General features: G+C 44.2%; 1 protein-coding gene across 3 annotated transcripts in view; it reads left to right on the plus strand.

Annotated features, from left to right (window-relative positions):
• Positions 1–24,866, plus strand: part of UNC5D (unc-5 netrin receptor D) — a gene marked incomplete at both ends in the record, with an annotated part of 594,860 nt that overhangs the window by 500,167 nt on the left and 69,827 nt on the right. Inside the window, 4 exons of one of the 3 annotated variants that reach the window (XM_082680382.1) lie at positions 473–505; positions 17,087–17,101; positions 17,858–18,043; positions 22,076–22,453. In XM_082680382.1, the coding sequence (XP_082536508.1) occupies positions 473–505; positions 17,087–17,101; positions 17,858–18,043; positions 22,076–22,453 (612 nt within the window). The remainder of the gene's footprint in view (positions 1–472; positions 506–17,086; positions 17,102–17,857; positions 18,044–22,075; positions 22,454–24,866) is intronic. The other 2 variants (XM_082680381.1, XM_082680383.1) reach the window with 2 other exon arrangements.

Below are 24,866 nucleotides of genomic sequence, written 5' to 3' on the forward strand. Positions count from 1 at the left end.
CGGAAGAAAAGCAGAGTTTGGAACATTTTATCCAGACCGTGATAACTGCAAACCAATGCAGGATCCCTTTAAATATTTATTCATGGTTCATTTTTCTATCATCATATATAGTGAAATAGCATCCCTTACCTGAGCAGTCTTCTGGCTGTGTATAAAAAACGGACAGGCGGCAAGCTCACTGCTCTCATCATGCCGATAAGAATCTAACAGATGCAAGAGAAAGAAACCAGTAAGCCTGAGGGATTTTTTTTTTTGAAGGAATGAAGCAGTCATCCTAGAAAAATATTGCAAAAGAGAAAAATTTTAAAAATTAGAATGAAAAGGATAAATATGAATAACATAACCCGTATTGTCTGCAGAAAGAGAGAAAATGTTTCCTTTATGGAGGTAGACGTAAAGGGATATAGGAAATATATCTGTTCCGTGTAAATTATTAAATGCAACTTTCTTTTTTTCTCTTTCTTTCTTTTAGATAAAAAACCTCTTCATGAAATAAAACCCCAAAGTAAGTTATTCTTCCTCTTGTGAATATCACTTATTCTCATATTTTTGCTGTTGTATTTGTTTAGGAGCCAAAGAGAATTGAAGTTCCTTCGAAAGATCCAGGGCTTTCGGGGGGCTTCTCATTGGGTTTGGAGTCACATATCAGAGGTTTAAATGGAACGGAAATATGCACACCCCCTCCCCTCCTTCAGAGTAAAAGTAAATCTCTCCTCTTGATTCCGCCTGCCGAGAGCAGTCCATTTACCTGCAAATGTCATCTAGGACTCTTATTTCTGAGGAGATTTATCTCATTAAAATTAGTAACTATTTGTCAGTACAGGCTTTCATGAGAGCAGCCTTGGGCAATAGCCTGATTACAAGACTCTCCACCTAGGAAGGGGCAGGGGGCGCCTAAGAGAAGAACCCTGAAATCCATGGCAACTGGGTAGACGAGGAACCAGTATTCCACAGTGAAAAGGCCAGGAATTGAACCTGCTGGGTGGGTGCTGGCTCGAGGTCTCTGTCCCCTGGCTTGCTTCCTGGAGAGGCCTTTGCATTCTCTCCATCTTACGCATCCAGTAGATCTGGGGGACGGAGCACAGCTTGAATGATTGGCGGCTCGGCGTTCAACCCCAGGGTGCTCAGCCCCGGCTGAAACTGAGGGCCACCGGAGGCCGTCTATAAATCCCAATTCCCAGGCTGTACCCCAGTGAAATCAAAATGGGAAGAGGGGATTCAGAACACAGGAATCCCTAGTATTAAAAGCTCCTCAGGTGATTTCCATGTGCAGCTTGGATTGAGAACTATGTTTCTTAGAAAAATAGTTCTCGAGGGGCTTCCCTGGTGGCGCAGTGGTTGAGAGTCCGCCTGCCGATGCAGGGGACACGGGTTCGTGCCCGGGTCCGGGAAGATGCCACATGCCGTGGAGCAAGTAGGCCCGTGAGCCATGGACGCTGAGCCTGTGCGTCCGGAGCCTGTGCTCCATAATGGGAGAGGCCACAACAGTGAGAGGCCCGCGTACTGCAAAAAAAAAAAAAAAAAAAGTTCTCGAAACTTAGATAAGCGACCACATGCATCAGAATCTTGAGTTATGGTGGGAGCTTGTTAAATATGCCCCCCGTCAGAATAGAACAAATTAATTTGAACACCCAGTGCAGGGGCAGCTCCTGAGAATCTACATTTTAATATGTTCCCCCAATGATTCTCAGAAATGTGTAAAGTATACCACGGTATCATATAGACGTCAGAGTCCATATAGAAGGGCATCTGCATTGCAGCTCTTAGCAATGGTAGAAAGAGACAGCTCCCTAGCCAGTTTGGTTTGTAAGCTTGTGAAAGACGTTCTTGACCAGTATCTCCTATTTTGGTGGAAAATGAATGGCTTTTGATCTTTTAAATCCTAGGGTATTAAAATTCAAATAGCATGGGAGAGTTAACAGCTTCGATTAACCACCTTCTTTGAAAGAATTAAGACCCTGTGAAAATAGACAGAAATCGGTGCCTTGGGATGGGGGTCAGGTGACATGAGAGAAAGATGCAGTAAAGCTGTGATGTTCATACTTCAGATGTTGCTTCAGGCAGGCTTGAGATAGAAAGATGCCATAACTTCTGGAGCCTGAGAACTTTACAGAACAACAGAAACAAACCTTCTTGTTTTCCCTGCTGTCTGCTGCCCATAAAGTCGTTATTGGGACTTAGGCAGTAGCCCTCCGGAGTCATGCATGCTGGATTTGGAACTCATGGGAAGACTGAAGGTGGGGAAGCCTGATGGGGGGGTGTGCGTGTGCGCACGCATGTGAGGGTGGAGGAGAAAAGGGGGCACTGAGTGTTCGGCTTGTGTCTGGGCCAAGGCCTCAGAGGGACTGCTGGAGTAAGTGGTCCCCCAGGGCTTCCTGGTCACAGAGCCCTCACCGTCCGCTGGCCCCCGTGTGCCGCCCGAGCAAGATTATGGGTATCCATGTGGCGGCCAATGGGAGAGTTCCTCAGAAATGCATGTGTGTTTTTTGAACATTAATTTCACGCTTAGTTTGTGAGTCCTGTGCCATTCTAATTTGGGTACAGATTTGGGTACATTCCAGCCATAAGCCCCACCGTGGCTAGTTCAGGTCCTCGGGGACTCGTGAATGAGGTTTTGCTTGGGGTTCTCGCTCCTCTACACCACGCTTAATTGCTGGATACTGCCACGGAATCGCTTAAACTGTTTTAATTTGTGATTTCCTAAAAATAAAACCTTAACAGAATCGATGTGATTGCAAAAGGCTCCCAGAGGCATCGGCTCCGGGTTCTGGAGGCTGCACGGTTAGGAGTGCGTTATATGAAGGCGGGCTGCGGTGGTTCGTTGAAAGAGAGGGGCTTCGCTGAAAATTCCGTGAATCATCACTGATGCAAAATCAAAGTCAATTATGAAGATAATTGAGAAGCAACCTGTTCCTATATATAGCTGTGCACATGAGCCTCTGCCAGGCTGGTTGGATGGAAACCATCCCTCGGAGCCTCCCGGGCAGGTCCGTGTGAGGCGGGCTGAGGATCCGGCTTTGAGTTGCGGGGAGGTGTGAAAAGAAAGTGAAATCTTAAGATGCCTGTTGGCAAATCTTAATGACAAACGGGGGAAAATGTGTGCACAGCATCGCTCCTGAAAGCACTTATTGTAAATGAGATAATTTAATCAATTACGTTTCCTAATGTACTAAACCGAATGTTTCATTTTCTGCTTCTGCACGTCTTAAATTATCTTCAGGTGTTTTAGGAGATTTAATCATAGTTAATAGAAACTTCATTACCAGCAAATGTGCTTTCAATAAATGTTGTGTAACAATGTCAGGAAGTGCAGTAAAATATAGTAGGTTCTGAATGGCAAACATGTACCCCAGAGTCAGGCTGAAAGATGGATGGTCATGTGCAGACAGACTCCTGGGGGCTTGGGGATGAGGCTATCTGAGGGGCTGTGAGTCCCCAAGGAGCGACTGCTTCAGTAAGTGCACCTTAGGGATGAAAAGGCTTCAGCTGCCCCCTAGAAAATAACTCAGAACATATTCTTTCTCCATCTCCTTTCCACGTAGTTGTTCTGTGACTAGTAGAAACGCACGCTACACACGAATTCCATTAATCGTTCTAGAGTCAGTTACCTCCAGGACTTCGCCAGTTGAATGTCTCCCAATAACCTGAATCTCAGCTTTTTCAAAATTGAATGTGTCCTTTTCTGTCCCTGTTTTTAACCCAGGCCTCTTCCCATCTTCTCTAGTTCAGTGAATACTATGCCTTTAACTCAGCTGGGTCCCACACTTGGACAGCCTCCTAGACCCCTGTCTTTTTCCTCTCCCTTCTCCAGCTCAGTATCCAATGAATCACTACCGTCTAACCGTTCTGCCACCTACATAGATCAAGTTCACTGACTTTCTCCATTTTCCCTCTTGCGCAATCATCCCTCCTTTCATTCTGCAGCTATTCATCAAGTGCTTCCCATCGGTTAGGACATGTTCTAGGTGGTGGAGAATCAACACTTGAGCCAGACAGATACAGTTTCTGCTCCCACAAAGCTTACAGTGAGGGGAGATGGAAAAAACCAGAAAATAAGAGTGCTCAGTGCTGTGGAGGTGGTGACGTGTTGTGAAGAGGAATTAAGCAGGATGAGGGGCTCAGGCGGGGATGGAGGGAGTGTTGCTTTTTTGTATAAGGTGTTCAGAGAAGGTCTCTAATAAAATCACATTTAAGAAGAGACCTGAAAGAAAACAAGGACAAACATTCTAGATATCTGAGAGGAGAACATTCCAGGCCAAGGGGACAGCAGGATGCCAAGGCTGTGTGGTGGGAGCTTGTATCCGAGGAACAATTAGGGCAGGTATCTGGAGCAGAGCGGCAAAGGGAAGAGTCATAATAGCTCAGGTCAAAGAAGTGGGGCACCGGGAAAAGCTGCCACGTGTATCATAGGCCACTGTAACGACTTTGACCTTTCATGTGAGCGAGATGGAAAGCCATTGAGGGTGTTTATTCATAGTGAATAGTTTCAAGGATAAACTCTACCTGCTGTGTTGAGTGTAAACATACAGGGAACCAGAGCAGAAGCAAGAAAATCTGTTACAATGATCTATTGTAACAATAATCTATTAAAATAATCTAGGCTGTTACAATACCCAGGCTATTATAATAACCTAGATTCAAGATGACTGTGGCTTGGGCCAGACAGAATGCATTGGAAATTGTAGCAACGGGCCATAATCCATGATAGATATCTTTTGAAGGCAGAGTCAAAAGGATTTGCCGGTGGATTGGATATAGAGTTTGAGAGAAGGAAAAGCATTAGGGATGATTCCAGAATTTGGGCTACGCAGCTAGAAGGATGGACTTGCCGTCACCGATCTGAGGAGAACTTGGTTTAGCACATCTGGAGGGAGACTCAAGGGTCCAGTCTTATAAATGCTAGATTTGAGATACTTCTTAAACATCTAAATGGAGAGGTTAAACAGGCAGCTGAATATATGAGTCTGGAGGTCAGAGGAGAGTCCTGGCTGGTGACATAAATCTGGGGCTTGTCACTGTCCAGATGATACTTAAAGCCATTAGGCTGAATGAGATCACCGAATAATGAGTGTGAACAGAGAAGGTATCTGAGGACTCAGCGCTGGAGGACATCAACATTTAGATGTAGAGAAGGTCAGAAGTCACTGCAGAGGAGACAGAAAAGTAACAGCCAGTTGTAGTAAGAGAAAAACCAAGTGAAAAGAAAAGGGTGTCCCAGACAAAAATGTTTTAAAGTTCAGGCCACCTTTCTTCCTAACCAGGATTTCTACCATTGCTTCCTATATCCAATCTTGGCCGACATCAATTTATCTGATCTTTTGAAAACATCAGTTCTGGTCACATGACCTCTGTGTTCAAGCCTTTTCGTTAGCTGACCATTATTTTTAAGATAAAGTCCAAAGTACTTAATGTTTGTGATCTGGTCTGAGATGGCTTTTCTTAAGTGTATCAGCTTCTCTCAAGCCCCTGAACCATTAGGTATTTTCCTTCCTACCCTCTCACCGTTTCTCGTATTCTTCAGCCAAACAAAGATTCTTCGTTGTCTGAATACCCTGGGCCCATGTTGGCATAAAGTTCCTTATACGTTCTGTTACTTCTGCCAGAAAACTTTCTCTCCTCCTAATCTTAACCTGTTGAATTTGTCCTTCCTCCAAGTTTTGGCTTGGGTCTCACTTCTGCAAAGCATTCACCATCTTCCCCCCAGCCCCCAAGTCTGAGTTAGTTACTCCTGTAATTGGCTCCGTATCAAGCAGTTTCCCTATTTCTACACCATATGTTCATTGCCTTTATCCCAGGCTGGATTCCCTCTCTGCTAGACATAATTCCTGCCATCTGGTAGATGGTATAGGATCTTGTTCACCCTTATGCTTGTGGCGTTTACCACTGTGCCTAGCATGTATTAGATGTTCAATTCATACTTGTTATTATGGTCTTACATCTTCCTGCTAACTCTGCACGGAGCCTTTTATTGTTAAGGTGAAAATAAAGACTTTGCTTCTTTATATTTATTTTAACTCATTCATGTAGTAGATATTTATTGCACAATTATTCTATATAAATAGTCCTGGCCCGGTGAAGTGTGAAGGAAACAGTAATAAAGGCTTCTTCCCCACAACTTCAATACAAGGTAGAAGATAATCAAGGATTTGAGAAGAGGGGGAAGTAAGGAGATAGTTTTTAATAATCATCTATTCTGTGCCAGGTAGTTTTTAATAATCATCTCTTCTGTGCCAGATGCTAGGTTAAAGTCCAACCTGGCTGCTTCCCAGAATCATTTCTATCAAAGAATGACCCAAATGTGTCCTTACGTCTGAAAATTAGGTATTTCTCGTCTCCTTACTAACGCTCCATTCTACGTCTTTTCCCCAAGTGCACTGCTTTCATCCATAGTGGAACGATGTGGGTTCTGGGAATACACATTCTTTATGATCCTCATAGGGTTAGGGAACTCCTCAGAAGATGCACAGTCTGCACTGGTAATTTGGACCATTCTCTTTCAGGCTGTGTAGACCTGAATGGTACCTTGAACCCATAGAACGATCTGCGACTTTGAACCATAATATCTTTAAGTTCTCAATAGACTTCTAGATTCTTCTAAACTAACATGAGGCAACTGGCATCAGTGCTAATCTTCTAGCCATGATGTAAAGCACATTTTTCTTCTATTTTACCCAGCATTTTTCTTCATCTCCTGCTGATTATTTTCCATTACATAAACAGCACTTCCCACAAATTGCGTGACTTGCTTTGTCCTTCAGAATCACTCCTACTGCGAATCAATTCAACCCATGCATATGTGCAACATTTATCATTTTCTTACTACTTTCAATCTTTTTATTACCTAATTTTTATTCCATTGTAAGTGTATACCTTTTCTTATTACCATTTTCAAGAATATCATTGACCTTACTGGACGTGATGGGATTTCGTTCATTCAATACTTCGGAACTAAGCACAGACACAGTGAATAAGTGACGGACCAAAATGTTCATCAGCATCAGAGGAACCCAGGGTACTCGCTAAAAATGTGAATTCACAGGCCCCATCTTTCCACGTGTTAGTGTATTCAGTTAGAGTTTATATCTTTAATTTCCAGAATAGAAAATGAAAGTGAAGTCATTTTCTCAAGGACAGGAGTTCAAATCCTGCTTTTTGACTCTATTTCTCATTTTACCTTGGTCTTCGTATCTGACGGGAAAAAACACAGTTCTTTTTGCAGTCTGAAGGTAGACTTACCAGATAAAATACAGAACCCTTAGTTACATTTGAATTTCAGATCAACATTGAATACATTTTAGCATAAGCATGTCCCAAATATGGCATGAGAAATACTTCTACTAAAGTTATTCATTCTTGATCTGAAATTCAAATTTAACTATGTCATATTTGTATTTGCTTGATCTGGCAACTTAGAAGGAAGAATAAAACACGTGAATATGCATTATCAAGAAATATTTTTGGGGCTTCCCTGGTGGCACAGTGGTTGAGAATCCGCCTGCCAATGCAGGGGACACGGGTTCGAGCCCTGGTCCGGGAAGGTCCCACATGCCGCGGAGCAACTAAGCCCATGCACCACAACTACTGAGCCTGCGCTCTAGAGCCCGCGAGCCACAACTACTGAAGCCCGTGCGCCTAGAGCCCGTGCTCCTTGATAAGAGAAGCCACTGCAATGAGAAGCCCGCGCACCGCAACGAAGAGTAGCCACCACTCACCGCAACTAGAGAAAGCCCGCTTGCGGCAACAAAGACCCAACACAGCCAAAAATAAATAAATTAGTTAATTGATTAATTAATTAAAAGAAATATTTTTTATAGAATAGATTATCTTTACTGTCAATCTTGGAAGGACGGTTAGAATTAAAACAAATATTAGAGGAGAGAGCCTTTCAGTGAAAGCAAAAAGTCTGAACAAAAAGAAGTCTACTGAAGTACAAGTTCTACTTGAAAAAAGTGGATATGGGCAGACCTCATTTTATTGTGTTTTGCTTTCTTGAGCTTCGCAGATACTGCTTTATTTTTTTTTTTCTTTTTACAAATTGAAGGTTTGTGGCCACCTTGTGTTGTCAGATGATGGCTACCATGTTTTAGCAATAAAGTATTTTCTAGTTAAGGTATATCCATTGTTTTGTTCAGACATAATACTATTGCACGCTTAACAGACTACAGTATAGTGTAAACATAACTTTTAACTGGAAAAGCAAACAATGTGTGTGACTCGCTTTATTACGATATTTGCTTTATTGTAGTGGTATCTTTGAGTTATGCCTGTAGCCAGATTTAGCCAACGAGTAGGGTCCCTATGGATGAGAAATGGGCAAAAGCAGTTGAAAAATAGAATGGGGCAGAGCAGAAAGTGTCTTGAGCTGTAAGGAAAGTCCCTGTTGGAGTGAACTCAACACCTACTAGAGAGTTATTGAAAGGTCAGTGCCAGAACCGTGTTTGGAGAGAGTAATCCATGTGTAAAGTGGTTCAGAGTGAACGAAGACTGGGGCCTCGGTACCAGGTAAGATGAGACTGTGCAATGTGGGTGCCTCCTGTTGAAACAGAGATGTGAGAGGCACTGGGGATCCGATCAGTAAGGCGTGTCAGTGGTCTGGGGAAGGGGTCGATGGAAAGAAGAGGAAAGATGACTCTCCGTCTCAAGCCTGGTCTCTGGTGATGTCATTACTAGAGAAAGGGAATTCAAGGAAAGAAAGTATCTGAAGAGATAAGAATGGTGAATTCATCAGTCAGATGACAAATTTGAGATGTTAGCGCAACACATAGTTGCGTGATGGTATTATCCATCGAGCCGGAGGAAATGTTGGATGAGGTCTTCACATACGCGATGAGGCAGGAGATCTTGGTTTGAGACTGTTTGTCATCGGAGGAATAGTTAGCGCTGTCTGCGTGTGAGTGATGATCCGATTAGATGAGCAAGAGGGGCCAAGAACTGAGCTTTAAAGATCTTTTATAGAACTTTGAGAAGGAAGGGTAGTTCCTAAACAATAAGAAAAGAGATGTTAGGAGAATCAAATTTAAGGGACTTTTTCTTTCCCCTAGAGGGAGGGTTGGCTATTCTTGTGTTTCTACTGCAGAGCAGTGGAAAAGAATAAGAAAAAGAACATTACTACTAATGGAGTGTTTGAGACCAGTCTTCAAGAGGAAACAGTGGTTTGTGCAAGAGCCAGACTCTAAAAGGGTAAGAGAACAACCAAATAAGACAGAAATAGTGAACGAGTTACACCATTATACAGCCTGGCAATGGGCTTAGACACGTGTAAACAGAAGTGAAGCAGGTCTGTAGGTTCTGATAGAGGAAAGATCTACAAGATACTGTACATGGTGGGGGCAAAGAGCAACATACAGGAAAGGAAATATAATTTAGAAATATAAGGATAATAGAATTTTTCGAGTAAAAATGGTAAAAAAAAAAAAAAAAAAAAAGAAATTTACTTTTTTTTCCCTGAAAGATCTCAAAGAAAGATACTATCAAGAATGGTTACTTTTATTTTTTTCAATTTTATTTATTTTTTTTATTGGAGTATAGTTCATTTACAATGTTGTATTAATTTCAGGTGGACAGCAAAGTGATTCAGTTATATATACATATATATCGGGGTTTTTTCATATTCTTTTCCCTTATAGGTTATTACGAAATATTGAGTAGAGTTCCCTGTGCTATACAGTAGGTCCTTGTTGGTTATCTGTTTTATATGTAGTAGTGTGTATATGTTAATCCCAAACTGCTAATTTATCCCTCCTCCCCTTCCCCCTTTGGTAACCATAAATTTGTTTTCTATGTCTGTGGGTTTATTTCTCTTTGGTATATAAGTTCATGTGTATCCTTTTTTTTTTTTTTTTAGATTCCACATATAAGTGATATCATATAGTATTATATGTCTTTCTCTGTCTGGCTTAGTTGGAGGATAAATTTTCTCTTGGTGTAGTGTAACTTTTTATAGTTCCTAAAACATTTTCTCATCATATGCATGTATTCTATTTATTCTTTTGTTTCAGCAGGACAGAGGTTAAGTGGTTAGGGAAATTATGGAACATGGATCACGAAAGGTTTAATGTTAAGAACAAATGCTTTGGGCTTCCCTGGTGGCGCAGTGGTTGAGAGTCCGCCTGCCGATGCAGGGGACACGGGTTCGTGCCCTGGTCTGGGAGGATCCCACATGCCGCGGAGCAGCTGGGCCCGTGAGCCATGGCCGCTGAGCCTGCGCATCCGGAGCCTGTGCTCCGCAACGGGAGAGGCCACAGCGGTGAGAGGCCCGCGTACCGCAAAAAAAAAAAAAAGCTTTAAGTTCTTTTCAACAAAGAGCTAAGGATTTCGTGGATGTGAAAAGATACTGCATCTTTGCAAGGTTTATCAGAGAGTCGGGAGAAGGATTTGGGCGGGAGGTGATTAGGGAGACCAGGCTGTGTCTGCAGGCAGAAGGCAAGGCTCATGTGTGGAGGCAGAGTTGAAAGATGCAAGGCCGAAAGGGAATAATGAACGAAGGCAGGCCCCCGCGGACGCAGGAGAGGGCGGATCGGAGCTGGCCTGACACAGAGGAGCAGCTGTTCAGGGAACAGGGAAAAGGAAAGGAAAAATGTGGGAAGGAGCAGAGGAATTCTGAGTTGTGGAGGAGGAACTCACATAGGAGGGCCTCTGTTTTTTCAACTAGAAAAGGGGCTAGTGAGAAGCAGCGGTGTTGAAGAAAGGAAACAAAGTTCAGAGTAACTGTGTTGATGAAAAGCGTTATTTGGTCATAGGACATGAAGACAATAATTATTCGGCTGCAAGGAAGGCCCCGGTGAGTTTGCAAAGCATTGGATTTTTGGTGATACCCACTAGTCTAGTTGGTGAGTTTCTCCAGCAGGGCAGGTTGACCTCAGTGCAGGGAGCCACCCTAATGGTTAAGTTATTTGGGAGTGAAGCCAGATGGGTGTCCAAATGCTGCCTTGGCCATTTTCTCATGGCAAAGCCTTGAGCAAGTCTCTATCTTATCTGCACGTAAGTCATCATCGTGAAAGAGGAAATATAATACCTACCTCAATAGACTTGGTTGTGAGGATGAGAATGTGATCACACCTGTAGCTCTCAGAGAAGCAAACACAAGCTTAGTGCTCCTTTACTGGGTTACCCTTGCCAGCAAGAGGTACTGTTGCCGAAATTCGGCCTGTGTACACTGGTGCCGGCTGAAATCTCAGAGACAGAGTTTGGGATGAAATAGAAAGAGCGAGCCTTGTTGCTTTGGCAGGCAAAGGGGACCACAACGGGCTAACGCCCTCAAGCCTGTGTGTCCTGCCCTGGAGGGGGCAGTGAGGAGTTTTATAGTAATGGTTCAAGGAGCAGGGCGTGATCAGCTCATGGACGTCCTTCGGATCGGCTGGTGGTGAGGTCATTGGGAGTCAGCATCATCAACCTTCTGGTTTCAACCGGTCTAGGGTCTGTGTTCTTGTGGGCAGCAGTCTTCATCTGGTGGCGGTCTACTAGGAATGTGTGTCAGGCCTTTATCTGTATCTTTCAGGGAACTGGGAGTTCTGCTATGTGGCAGAATTATCATCTAAATTGTTACCAGTTCCCCAGCCCAACAGCTAGTCTTTTTTTCTACATCTTAACGTTGCCCAATCATTAACTTTGGAGTCGAACTTTTACTTCAGAAGACGAGGACACAGGGGCTGGTACACGGTTTCAGTATCAGGCAGTGTGACCAGGACAGAGGTTAACAGCTGAATAGAGAGTGAGCCAGAGAATCGGTTCTGGAGCCAACTGCCTGGGATTGAATCCCAGCCCTGCTACTTACCAATCGTGAGGCTTTGGGCAAGGCAAGTGATTTTCTGGCCTCAGTTTACACATTTAAATGGGCACATTTTTACAAGGTTGTTGGAAGGATTAAAATGAGTTAATAAGTGTAAAGTAGTAGAACAGTGCCTTGCACGTAGTAGGTGCTGTTTAAGAACGTGCTGCTGTTGTTATTAATGACAATACCGAGGTTTGGAGGATGGCAAGTTGGAAAAGCGAGATGGTGATTGGTGACGGGATTTTGAGAGTCGAAGCAATGCAGATATAATCGGAATTGCTTACCATGGTTGACCATAGCTGACCATTTAAAAGCTATTTTCTGATGTGTTAAAGAAAAAAATGGTGCTTCTCAATGACAGCAAGTATAAACAACTCGAACAACAACTTCTGTTAGGTTTCCGCGTGCAGTTAAATACTTGGGTACATCACTCTGTATCTACACAGCACTGCCTGTGCTGGGATGAGGAGGGACTGGTCCAGAGATGGCTGTTTCCCGGGAGCCCAGCACAGCAGCTGGTTCTTTAGCCTCCTATTTATTTTGCCTCTCTCAGCCCTCTCTTTGTGAATATTTGTGTTAATTCCTTAGTAATTCACTGCCTCACATGTATACCAATTCAAGTTGCTGAGGTGTTTTTTCCCCTGAAACGGGAGCAGTGGTCATTTTATAATATCTAATGAGATAAAACAGAATCGCTTTTTTTTTTTTTTTTTTTTTGCGGTACGCGGGCCTCTCACTGTTGTGGCCTCTCCCGTTGCGGAGCACAGGCTCCGGACGTGCAGGCTCAGCGGCCATGGATCACGGGCCCAGCCGCTCCGCGGCATGTGGGATCTTCCCGGACCGGGGCACGAACCCGTGTCCCCTGCATCGGCAGGCGGACTCTCAACCACTGCGCCACCAGGGAAGCCCTAGCATATTGTTTTTAACTTTTTATTTTACATTGGAGTATAGTTGATTAACAATGTTGTGATAGTTTCAGGTGTACAGCAAAGTGATTCAGTTATACATATACATGGATCTATTCTTTTTCAAATTCTTTTCCCATTTAGGTTGTTACAGAATATTGAGCAGAGTTCCCTGTGCTATACAGTAGGTCGTTGTTGGTTATCCATTTTAAATATAGCAGTGGTACATGTCAGTCCCCAACTCCCTAACTATATGTCTTGAAAGGCATTTTGTTGTGCTCCTTTGTTCATTTGATGTACCTATCTGATCCTGTGAAATAGATTCTAATCTGATACGTAGTTAACCTCATAACATGGGAATTGAGCTAAATTTCCGTAACTAAGTGGCATTAATATGTTCTTCCAGTGAGAGTCCTGTGGAGAGGGGAAGGCAAGCTAAGTAAAGAGCCCTTTGCTTTATTCCTTTGGGGACATAAGTCACTGAATGACTAGGTGTGATTATAACTCATGAAGACAGGAACTTGCTAATACCCAGTCCTTGAACTCTGAAGTTCGAAGGGGCTTTGAAAGGTCACTTAGCCTTTCTCGCCAACTTTGCCCAAAAATGAAATAACCGCAGGCTACTGTCAAGTGACGCCGGTTCTGAGAGCCTGTGAAAGGAGATTTCATAAGCTCCCTCAGAAATACAGTGTGGCTTTTTTTAACCCTCCTTGTAGAAAAGGTCATTTTAATATCTAAGCAGAGTCCCAAGTGCTATAACAAAAGGCCATGTCCTCCTTTTCAGCCCTTGTTAGAGCTGGTGGAGAGCTCGTTACTAGCTTCATCGTAAAATGAAGGTTCACTGGGCACCTACTGTGGCCTCTTCTTAGAGCAACGCTTCACGCGTGAAAGAGCCCCGCACAGGCCACTTTCTAGTTCTCCTTTCTCCAGGCCAAATGGACCCGTAAACATTTCCTTTCCAGGGTCCTAGTTTCCAACTATTAATCTTTGTAGCCCTTCTCTGTAGATGCTTCAACACTCCTTCCAGCAATGAACAGATTCCTCTGTAGTTTCTGACTAACTTGGAATATAAGAGATTTCCCAGTCCTTGTTTTTTTCTTTTTGTTTTCTTTAGCCTATAGATTACACACAAGTTTTTCTACCACACGTTGTCTCCTTCTGAGCTTGGCCTAAAACTTTCGCAATTCTCGGAGAGAGGAAAATAGGGATGAAGACACAGGAAAGACATCAATCACACGTTGATAGGGAAACAGAAATTCAGAGAAGAGTACCCTATGCCCACAAAATAGCCTGATCGGTCAGGGGGTATCAAGGCTTTTGTTCAAAATCACTTGGAGGAAACAAACCAGCACCACATGAGTGTGAGAGCAAGCAGACAGGTATAGACATGTATGTGTGTGGACCTAAAGGAAAAAGAGGGTCTCTGGGGCAAGGCTTCTACAATCCACCTCAGACCGGGATCTCTTTCCTACTTTTCTTCCCGCAGTCTGAGACCAGGCAAGCGATCAACAAACAGTCGCACAATGATTCGACGCAAGTTTCTGTGGGAAATGATAGAGTTAGAACTGCTTGTGAAGAACTTAAAGCAGTTATACAGAATGCGCTGGCAGTCAGATCATTAACCATCAGAAGATCCAAAAAGAGTTCTAGGGACCGTAAGTGATAGAAGAGTTTAGAAAACCATGGGTTGGCAGGGTTGGCTGGATTGGCCAGGACAGAGTCACTTTCTTGGAGGACGAGGCCCTGTGCTGGCACCTGACAGATGGGTAGATAGAGATGGGTAGGGCCTAGATGCCTAGTGGTATGGGGGGTACAGGGCAATGACCCGTCATTATAATCTGAAAGGTGAATGGGGCTTTTCGCTAGCAGAGGTCCACCTAGCCGGTAGGTTAATGACCGTTGAATCTGGGGTGTAGGCAGTGTGGAGCGCAGGAGCGCAGGGCTGGACGTAGAGAAAGCTTTCCAGTCCTGGGAAGAGGCTGCACCTTGTGGGCGTGTGACTGGAGCAGCTCCCCTGGGAAGGAGCCAGCAGTGGCTTCTGATGTTCTGACGAGAGCTGAGTGTGTGCTGATGTGCACACGTACGCGCACGCACTCACTCTTGGGGTGATTCTGCAGTGGCACCCCTCCAAGTGCCCATGTGCTCACAGACACCCACACCCAGCCCTCCCCTTCTCCCATGAGACTGTGGTGAAAAACGTGGAACTAAACCTCAGGTTCTCCTGGGGCCTGTCCTGCACACACATGAAAAGGGAATCAATTACGCTTGTGAGCACACAGGAACCCTTATAGGGAAACCCACTCTACTGTCCTGGAGAAATAGATTAGAAAATGGTGGGGCAGAGGGGGAAAAGAAAAGAAGAAAGAATGAAGTGAAGTGAAAGCAGATAGACAGAGAAGAGAAAAAAAAAAAAAAAGAGGAGAAAGAAGCAGGGTGACCCAACTTTAGAAGAATTTGAGCTATAAGGATGACTGATTACATCTTTTCAGATGCACACACGTGGCTTTGAGGACTTGTGTCTACCTCTGTAGCTGCACCTGGATACCAGGGTCCCATCACCACCTTGTCTTTTACCAGTTTTAAACAAGAAACAACTGAGAATATGGACCCCATGTTAATTCACCCCTGTATCATTTCCGCTGCATGGTTGAGCTTCCACAAGTGTATGCTGACTGAATGAAATTATTAGATCCTGAACCTTCGAATTCCCCGGACAGATTGTTCTTGTAAAATAAATCCCCCTTTGCTTATCGTTCTGTAGGAGTCCACGGACTTCTGCTTTTAGATCAGACTGTCCCGCCAAGTGCCAGGGGGAGCCTCATGAGGAAGCAGTGCTCTCTGAACAAACCTCTCTCCCTTCTTTCCCTGCCCTATCCCCAAAGTCCCCATATTCATTTTTAAAAATTGTGTAATTCAGTATTTCATTCTCTTAAGTCAAATACACTCTGCACATATTCCTGGAAGAGGAAACACAATGAGCTATATCCAACATCCATACCTCCGTCTGAAGGCATAAGTAGGGTCCTTTCCTAAAGCAGGACTTGTATCCGGAGGGCAGAGAATTCTGGTTACCTAGGTAGCAAGAGGGTGGACACATAAAGAACAAGATAGGAATCCAGGGGAACAAAGACAGCTTGTTCCTGCTACTTAGTTTTGTTTCAGGATTTCGTGTCCAGTGATGTCCATTTTCAGCAGAAGTACTTTCACCCTGGTCATCCTCCGGCTCCTGGTCCTATTTTAGTACCTGGGAAGCTAAAGATGCCTTTGTGTCTACTTCGCCGACTCTGCAAGACAGCAGCTGCGTTCAGTCCACTGTCAGACTCTTGCTCTGTGCACTCAGTTGCCGAGCAGGTGTCTTCTCCCCAGATACACCTTTTAAGATGGTGGTGTCATCAGTCAGCAGCGCCCAAGGACCTGGAGGGGAGGGGTGGGGGAAAGCTAATTGGTTCCAATCCAAAGTTCTCTCACTGCTCCTGGTACCCTGACTTGCTGCACCTGTTGTGTTCTGTGTCCTCTCCCTGCTCTAACGATTCCCTCCAAGGAACTTAATTGAGTAGAGGGAGGGTGAGACTGTAAGTGGGGTGAGAGCTGCCGTCCTTTCTCCCCACATGACGTAGGTAGACATTTGGGGTTGGTATCGATCATCATCCCCATGGTTCCGAGTGTCTAGGGGAGACCACCACCAATGCCCCATCCCTCTCCCTCTCCCATTTGGTCCATCATGAAGTTGAACTAAAGCCTAAATCACACCCTGTTTCTCCATACCTCCCAGGCTGTTGTGGTTACGAAAAGTGTCTGATAATCCTCTGACCTTTCAGTTACTGTTCTTCGGGATGACTGTGTTCTTCTCCTCACGAATTATTTTTATGTGTTGACCGCCCTGTTACTGAACCGGTTCTGCTTGATTTCCTTGTTCCCTCTTTAATTTGGTCGCACCTTCTTTTATAGTCCACTAACTTCGTTGAAAATAAATGGACTTGTATGGTTAGTATTACTCAGTCGGTAACGTAAGTACCGTATTAGGGTGCAGTGAATGCAGAGTGAGTGCTGTGCAATTACAAGGTAAATATATGATGGGTTTATTTTATCTGCTAAGCCCAAAAGGGGTGACATAGTAATTACTTTTGGACCTGTTAAGTATACCTACTGCATAATCTGTAGGGAAATCAATCATGTAGTTAGTACTTGCCACCTTCCATTTTTACACGTTTTTAAGATTATGTGGTCTTGGGTAAATGTCATGCTGAGTTGCAGTAGCCGTTATGAATCTCTTCCGGAATGAACCACACCCAGTGTACAGCTAGCAAAAGGGTTGGGAAGCAGCTACAGCTTACCTTGGGGTATGGGGAGACACCCACAATCTAAATTCAAACTAACGCTTTTATTTTTGCTTTGCCCATGCATTCAATAGGATGGAGTAGGAGAGGTATGGGAGAAACAGCATGTGTCCTCTTAGAGACCAGTCCTCTTCCACAAAAAAAAGCATTAGAGTCGAGCATTTAATTGGTACCAGAAAACATTTACCGTGGACATAAGAGCGCCTGGGACCAAACCCTTTTCATATCTCACAACAGAAAGTCACTCATAATGATTGTAAACACCCTGATGTCTGTCACTATTCTGATGAACTGAGTGACGTGCCAAAGCTCAAGTTCATACTTGTGAGCTCTGGTCTCCTCTCTCGACTCATAGACTATGCGTAACCAACCCTCTCACCCTAGACCGCTCTCTGTGAATGCATGCGCCCCAGGTCATAGACAAGCAGAGCAATTCACCTGTATTTTGTCATTGTACGTGGGTCTCGTGTCTTCCAACAAAAATAAAATATAAAAAAAATACTTGGCAGGGCAATAGGACGTCCTAAAACAAGCAAATTAAGGAGTTGCCTGTTTTTCCTTGAAAAATATATTCTTTGCAAAATTGATTCTGTTCCAGATTCCATCATGAGGTGAGCTACCTTAATGCAGTTACGTTATTTGACGAGCATCCCTTTGATTTATACAAGGTCTTCTGGAAACATGATTATTGTGTGAAAGAGAGTCCAGCTCGCAGCTAGCTACATTTGTCATTTCGTCTGATCAGTATCTCCCAAAATTCCGATAGCATTTCATTCTGTGTCCCGGGGTGGGTCTTTGGCCCTGTGCCCATGTTGGCCATTTAGAATTTCTCTTGTGTCTTTCAGGCATTGAGAATGCCAGCGACATCGCTTTGTACTCAGGCTTGGGCGCTGCGGTCGTGGCCGTCACAGTCCTGGTCGTCGGCATCACGCTTTACAGACGGAGCCAGAGTGACTACGGCGTGGACGTCATCGACTCTTCTGCATTGACAGGTGGCTTCCAGACCTTCAACTTCAAAACAGTCCGTCAAGGTCAGCGGCATAGGGCCCCCCAACACTGCGTCCCCAGGACCATAGACTACATTCACGCAAGACCCTGGCACTCTTTGGTCCTGTGTGAGGGTAGCTCTTGGCACTGGGAGCCGCTACCAAATTGTCTTCACTCCTCCAGGTTCGATGGAGGAGTGTGCCTGAGACCTTGGCTGCTGTGAGGATCAATGGGTCTCGATTTACTCCTACCGACATTTTATATGAGGCATCTCATTTAAATCTTTGATATGTAGTGAGCCTAACAAGTTATTTTATCTCAGATCACCCAACTTTCTATTTTAACCAGCCTGCTTTGGGGATGCATATTTAGTTAACTAAAGTACTGCTTATTCAAGGCTAAGGGCCAACGACTATACCAGACATATTTATTACACCACTTATTAGGTGGAGTTATTTTTGTGGCTTCTATTTTAAAGAAGTAAAAGGATTTTCAAGGAGCTCTGATGGGCCAGTTAGGCAGGGAAAAAAGGAAATTCCCAGCCTAAATGACTCTGCTGTTGCCAAGTTAAGGCGGTCTTCTGTTGTGGGGCAAGAAAATGTATCATGTCAAACTACAGCAATATTCATTTTTAAAACGCAGAGTCATTTAATTCTCTTATCCGAACCACTCTATTCCTGATTGGGAGATGGGGGTGAGACGGATGGCTTTTATTTTACAAAATGAAATTGTCTCGCTTCCTTAGATGAAGTTTTCTACCTTGACCCTCGTGGTCAATATTGTCCCTTTTATCTCTGTTTACGGCTTGTCACTAGCACCTGCAGCACACGACAAGAAGTCTCACTGCTTGGCAGTGATGGAGTGGGGACAGGATGGCGAAGCAGGAACCCAAGCAGACTAGAAATTGGGAGATGGCCGGGAGAGACAGGATGCGTGACCGCTTACCACTCACTTCTGGCACCTCGGCTTCGGGTCTGGGTCTGAGTCTGGTTGACCTCAGATGAGAACACATCCCCTCAGTGTGGTTATAGAGCTTAGTATATAGGATTTAATTAGAAATACATCCAGTGAAGAACTGATCTTTTTTAAAATTTATTTATTTTATTTATTTTTATTTTGGGCCGCGTTGGGTCTTTGCTGCTGCGCGTGGGCTTTCTCTCGTTGCGGTGAGCGGGGGCTACACTTCGTTGTGGTGCGCGGGCTTCTCATTGCAGTGGCTTCTCTTATCGAGGAGCACGGGCTCTAGGCACGCGGGCTTCAGTAGTTATGGCATGCAGGCTGAGTTGTGGCTCGCGGGCTCTAGAGTGCACGCTCAGTAGTTGTGGCGCACGGGCTTAGTTGCTCCGCGGCATGTGGGATCTTCCCGGACCAGGGCTCGAACCCACGTCCCCTGCATTGGCAGGTGGATTCTTAACCACTGCGCCACCAGGGAAGCCCAGGAGCTGATCTTTGTAGTGTGTAAGAAACTAGAACTGTACTTCCATCAAATCATAAGATATCAATGTCTCTGACCCTAACACTTGAAAAATAGAGACTATACGATAGTGTAAGAGGCAGCTTTGTGCACGACTTCAGGGGCTTTGAAATCAGATAGACTTGAATCCAGAATTGCTGTAGGACCTAGTTAACCAATTATTCTCTCTCAGCCTCAATTCTTATAGCTATAAAGGGGGGATACTAACATCTATCTCAGGGGGTTCTTGTAAGGATGAAACCACCTGGAATAACATGGGTCATAAACCCTTGGCTTATGGAAGGGACTCAGTAAATGCAGTGAGTATCGTTCTAGAAGCCAGTTGTTTCCTCTTACCTTGGTACAGGACACCAGTGAGTTCCACAGAGCACCAGGCAGCATGTGAGAGGAGTGGGTCCCTGACCTGAACATTTGGGGAAGGCTGACTTGTACAAGTTGAAACACATCTCGTTAGGGTGACGCTTCTCAGGATGTACTTGCACTGTGAATTTCTAGGAGAGGATGCAACCTTTCCAAAGTTACTTTACCATTTTCTTTGACCAAGAATTCACAAAACTAGTGATACAAGCAGAAACCATTTATTAAAATTCTACTCTCCCCCATATTCATGGTGAGGCTACACCGTACACTGCTGCTCTGTTGTCTTAGTGACATCCCTTCTTGAACAAATATGGATGGAGCCCAAGCAAGGTGAACTGTGAGGCTTAAATAGAATGGCATACGTAGAGTAGATCAGGGACCTCGAAGGACATCCAAAGAAGAACTTGTGGTCACTGGGGGATTGTCCCCGATCAAACTTGAATCAAGTTGGCTGCCAACTTTTCTTCAACCATGGACTCTGTCATATGTATATATTATGATAATCAGGCATTTTAGACTTGAGTCTAACTCTAGGAAATGTTTTTTGCTTCTTGGCTTTACTCTTAAAAGTAGCCAGGGGGCTTCCCTGGTGGCGCAGTGGTTGAGAGTCCGCCTGCCGATGCAGGGGACGCGGGTTCGTGCCCCGGTCCGGGAAGATCCCACATGCCGCGGAGCGGCTGTGGCCGCTGAGCCTGCGCGTGCGGAGCCTGTGCTCCGCAACGGGAGAGGCCACAGCAGTGAGAGGCCCGCATACCGTGTAAAAAAAAAAAAAAAAAAAAGTAGCCAACTCCAGAAGGTAAGACAAAACAGCCATGAGCCTCAGAGATACGCTTTTTCAGGTATCTGGTGTCTGGCTCCAAACTCTTTTCAGATGTGAGAGGGTTCTTCAATCCCGCTTCTTGCCCAGCAAAACCATAACCCAGGGTAAGGCTGGTACCTGGAGAGTTCAATGCAGTTCTGTTACAAACCTCAGCTCCTTATTATGTCTGTGTCTTAGCACAAGAGCCTCAAACATGAAAAAAATGCCTCCTCAAGGTGCCTTTAGATCTATAAGGTCATTTCATCTCATTTTAAACCTCCTCCTCTATGATTTTGGATTCCTAGAGCATCAGAACAAGGAGGTGGGAGAAGTCAGGGTTATAGATTTCCTGCTGGCATTGTTACAAATTATGAAAATGGAAAAACAATAGAGGCTAATACGCTATGGCCTGCAATTGCAACATTTTCAAAAATATCATACTTGAAACCGTTTTGTCAAGCCCCAGAGGAAAAGCGTTTAATATGGTTTGGGTTTCAATTTGAGATATCACATTGACGGACTAATATGGGTGGGAAGTTTGGAACTGAGGGTTATTTTGTTATTTACTAATAAATGAGATTACTTCATCACAAGAAAATGTCACAGCATTTCTTTTCTTATACTTGGCAAAAAAAAAAAAAATATTGGTAAGTCCCAATAGATGAGAAGGTCCAATTTCTTATGTTTTTGTAAGGATTATTTTTCTCCATTTGTTTTGAGTCAGAAAGGAAGCCATTCTAAGATGCTCCCCGTGTGGAATCTGAGTCTCCTATCCCTGTGTGGTACCCTCTTTGCCTCTCAGAGTGACATACATACTCTTAGAGCCAACTGGCTACTCAGACATGGAGCAGTTTGAGAAGCCCCTGACCCTTTTGCTCCGAGGACACATCATGTCCTCCCTCAGCCCCAGAAACTACCCAGAATCCCACGTGAGATGTGCCGGCACCCACCCCACCTCGGTTATAAACAGCAGCCCCTCGTCACCATGCTGTGTCATCTCTTGCCATTTAAAATGAACAGATGTTACTTTTGCTCCAAACTGGCTTCCCAAACAGCTTTTTTTCCTTTTTTATTTTTTGGAAGCTTCTCTTTGCCAGTTAAAATAATCCCATAAACCATCATACCTGAGTGAGATGCCTGGTGGAGTGCCAGAAATACTTGTTTTGAAAAGACGAGAGCATGTAAAGAACTCTGGAAAGTGATGCATTTGGTCAGTGGCATTCAGGGAACTGACTGTGAAAGCCAGAGCTCCTGATTCCAAGGCTCTGGGCACTCATGATCAGCCCGTTAGAGGTGCTTTAGATGCCCAGGGTGGGTCTGAAGGGCTAGGCTTGACCGGAGCAGCTGGCGAGCCTTTGCTGTGCAGTTAGGAGAAGCAGATGTAAAGTCCTAACTGCGATGCTTTCCGGTTTCTGAGTGACAGATCAATTCTTCTTTAACCAGGTAACTCCCTGCTCTTGAATTCCTCCATGCAACCAGACCTAACAGTAAGCCGAACATACAGTGGGCCCATCTGTCTACAGGACCCCCTGGACAAGGAACTCATGACGGAGTCCTCACTCTTTAACCCTCTGTCGGACATCAAAGTCAAAGTGCAGAGCTCATTCATGGTTTCCCTGGGAGTGTCTGAGAGAGCTGAGTACCACGGCAAGAATCATTCCGGGACTTTTCCCCATGGAAACAACCGCAGCTTCACTACAGTGCATCCCAGAAATAAAACACCCTACATCCAAAATCTGTCATCACTTCCTACAAGGACAGAACTGAGGACCACTGGTGTCTTTGGCCATTTAGGAGGACGCTTAGTAATGCCAAATACAGGTGGGTGGTAAGTGTGCGTTTGTGTATTTTCTCGCGTTTGTTTGAACGTGTTATATTTACATAATGATGTCCCGTAAGTTTCATTTATAAGATGTTGACTGTTCCCATGTCAGAGTGACAGACACCGTGGCTCCATAAGTTGGCTTGATTTACATGGTGAACCAGAACCAGCACTGAGATTAGATTTTGCCATCTTCATCTCAGCATGGACCGTACACTCCATCAGATGCTCTGTTAGGGTTGACAGCCATATTGGCTCAAAAGCTTTGGGTGGTCCCCAGAGTTTAAGCCCCCTTGAAATATATTTCCTAGAACATGATCAGGAAGCACTGAAAACATTCTTTGACATGACTGAAAAATACCATTTTTATAGCGAAGTATGGTTTACGCTCTAGTCGATAATTTACTGCAGTGACACTCAACCTTCCTCAGTAACTGACCTAATCAACACCATCGGTGTCTGTCAGCCTTACTGTAATGTTGCTTTATGCTGCGCAGTGATGAGGGTTCCTTATGGGGTTGCTCTTTTGAATTCAAACTTCAGATCCATGGCCATATCGTTCTCAAGAGTGTTTTCTTCCTTTGGGTTGGAAGATCTTCTTGATGTTTTGACAAGGTGTACAGCCCAGGTCACTTTGAAAATGACACCGTACCTATAGATTAGTCTTCAGAGTTGCCATCTAAGACCTAACTAACTGGATGGAGGAAGAGAGCCATCTCTCCTCCGATTTCTGAGCAACGAGATTTAGGGAGTGCTCTGAATCATCCCTGTTGGCTGAGAGGAAAGGGAATATATCAGATCTGCAAGTGTTAAAGAACTGGCTAGCGTTGAGTCAGGACCAGCAGGGCCTTGGCAGCTTTCTCTGTAGGGTAGAACTAACCCACCTAAAATATCAAACATCTTCTCTTATACAATGAACTCTGTAGCAGAACTAGTCTGATGCTACCATTCCACTAACTGACCATCTAAGTAGTTTAGTGACTTGCGCCTGCAATTTGTTTCAAGCTGATGATTGTTTGGTTTTCCTATATCAATCGCTTCCTTAAAAACTTCATTTCAGGCAAATAGCCCTCCAGTACAGCCCCAATGATGATTTTGTTTCTAAACTTCCAGTTCTCTAAATCTTCCTCGGTCAGTGTTCTCAGATGTGGTAAGGAAAGTTGTCTAAGTATGTCTGAGCGTCAGTGTGTGATGCCTTCCGCCTGGTGAGATTTGGTAGATAGGAGATTGATGGGACATGAGTAGGCGGCCGTATTAACAGGCACTGTTCTTGTAAGCATCTGTAAATTGCAAGTGTGGGATCTGGAAAAGATACGAACCCTGCCCTTTCAAAAAGAAGAGTATATATACACACATCAGAACTATATGAAGTTGCATGTTGAGTTTGAATACTTTGATTTCCACTTTCTTACGTAGTGCTTGGCACTCAGGTGCCTCTCAGTAGTTACTGGTTGAATAGATTGGCCCACTCTTCTGTCTTCCCATCCTTGTGTGTCTGTGTGTGTACATTTCCACACACATGGAGGAAGTGCCAAGATCAACCCATTTATTGGCCACGTTTGTTTAACGTTCATCAAAGAATGTGAGATGAAATCGCGATGAAACGGATTTTTTTCTTGTTTCCCTTCTGACTTGAGAGGCACTTGGGTGGAAAACTCAAAGTTCTGATAGCGTCTTCTATGATTCCCGAACGGTTCCTCTGTGAAGGTGCATTTTCAGAGCTCTGAACAAGAAGCCCTAGATAAGACTGAAGCTGTTCACTGGGAATGAGTTTGAGGAAAAATAAGTGTAGGGAATTGAAACATATGCTCTTGCAGAACATACATGTAAAATATGCCCTGGGGAGCTAAAGTATAAAGAAGCAAGGCACAGAAATTAAATTGTTGGAATGTCATCCATCCCAAATTATCGTGGGGTGCCTGGCAGTGGTCCCCACACTCTCAGAACGATTATGCAAAACATGAACTAAAAAACGCAGGTGGTTCTGTTGTCCTATCAAATAAAAGGCTGTCAGGGTAGCAGGTGGAGTTTGGAGGAAAGTATATTTTTCTTTAATCAGAGAGAACTCGTGAATGCCATGTTGAAAATAGATACGTCTTTAGGGGACCACAGGCATAAAGATTCGCAGAGCCATTCACTCTTCGTAAGGTGTAACTTGCCACAAGCAGTACCAACCTCCCATGACCTTTGCCTCTGTGTTTGACTATCTGCAGTTGCCGTATACAATTTACATGTTTGGATGGGGGGAGGGAAGTATGTATGTTTAAAGGATAATCATGCAAAATTGTTTAAAGCTCCAATGATCCCGTACATTCAGGTTGAATTTAGGAGTATTATGAATAATGTTTCATTGTAAACACAAGAATTAAGCCGACTTCAAAGGAATGTGATAGGCTCTGCTCTACAAACAGC

Source organism: Grampus griseus, assembly GCF_964374135.1.
Source record: "Grampus griseus genome assembly, chromosome: 21".
Classification (NCBI taxonomy): domain Eukaryota; kingdom Metazoa; phylum Chordata; class Mammalia; order Artiodactyla; family Delphinidae; genus Grampus; species Grampus griseus.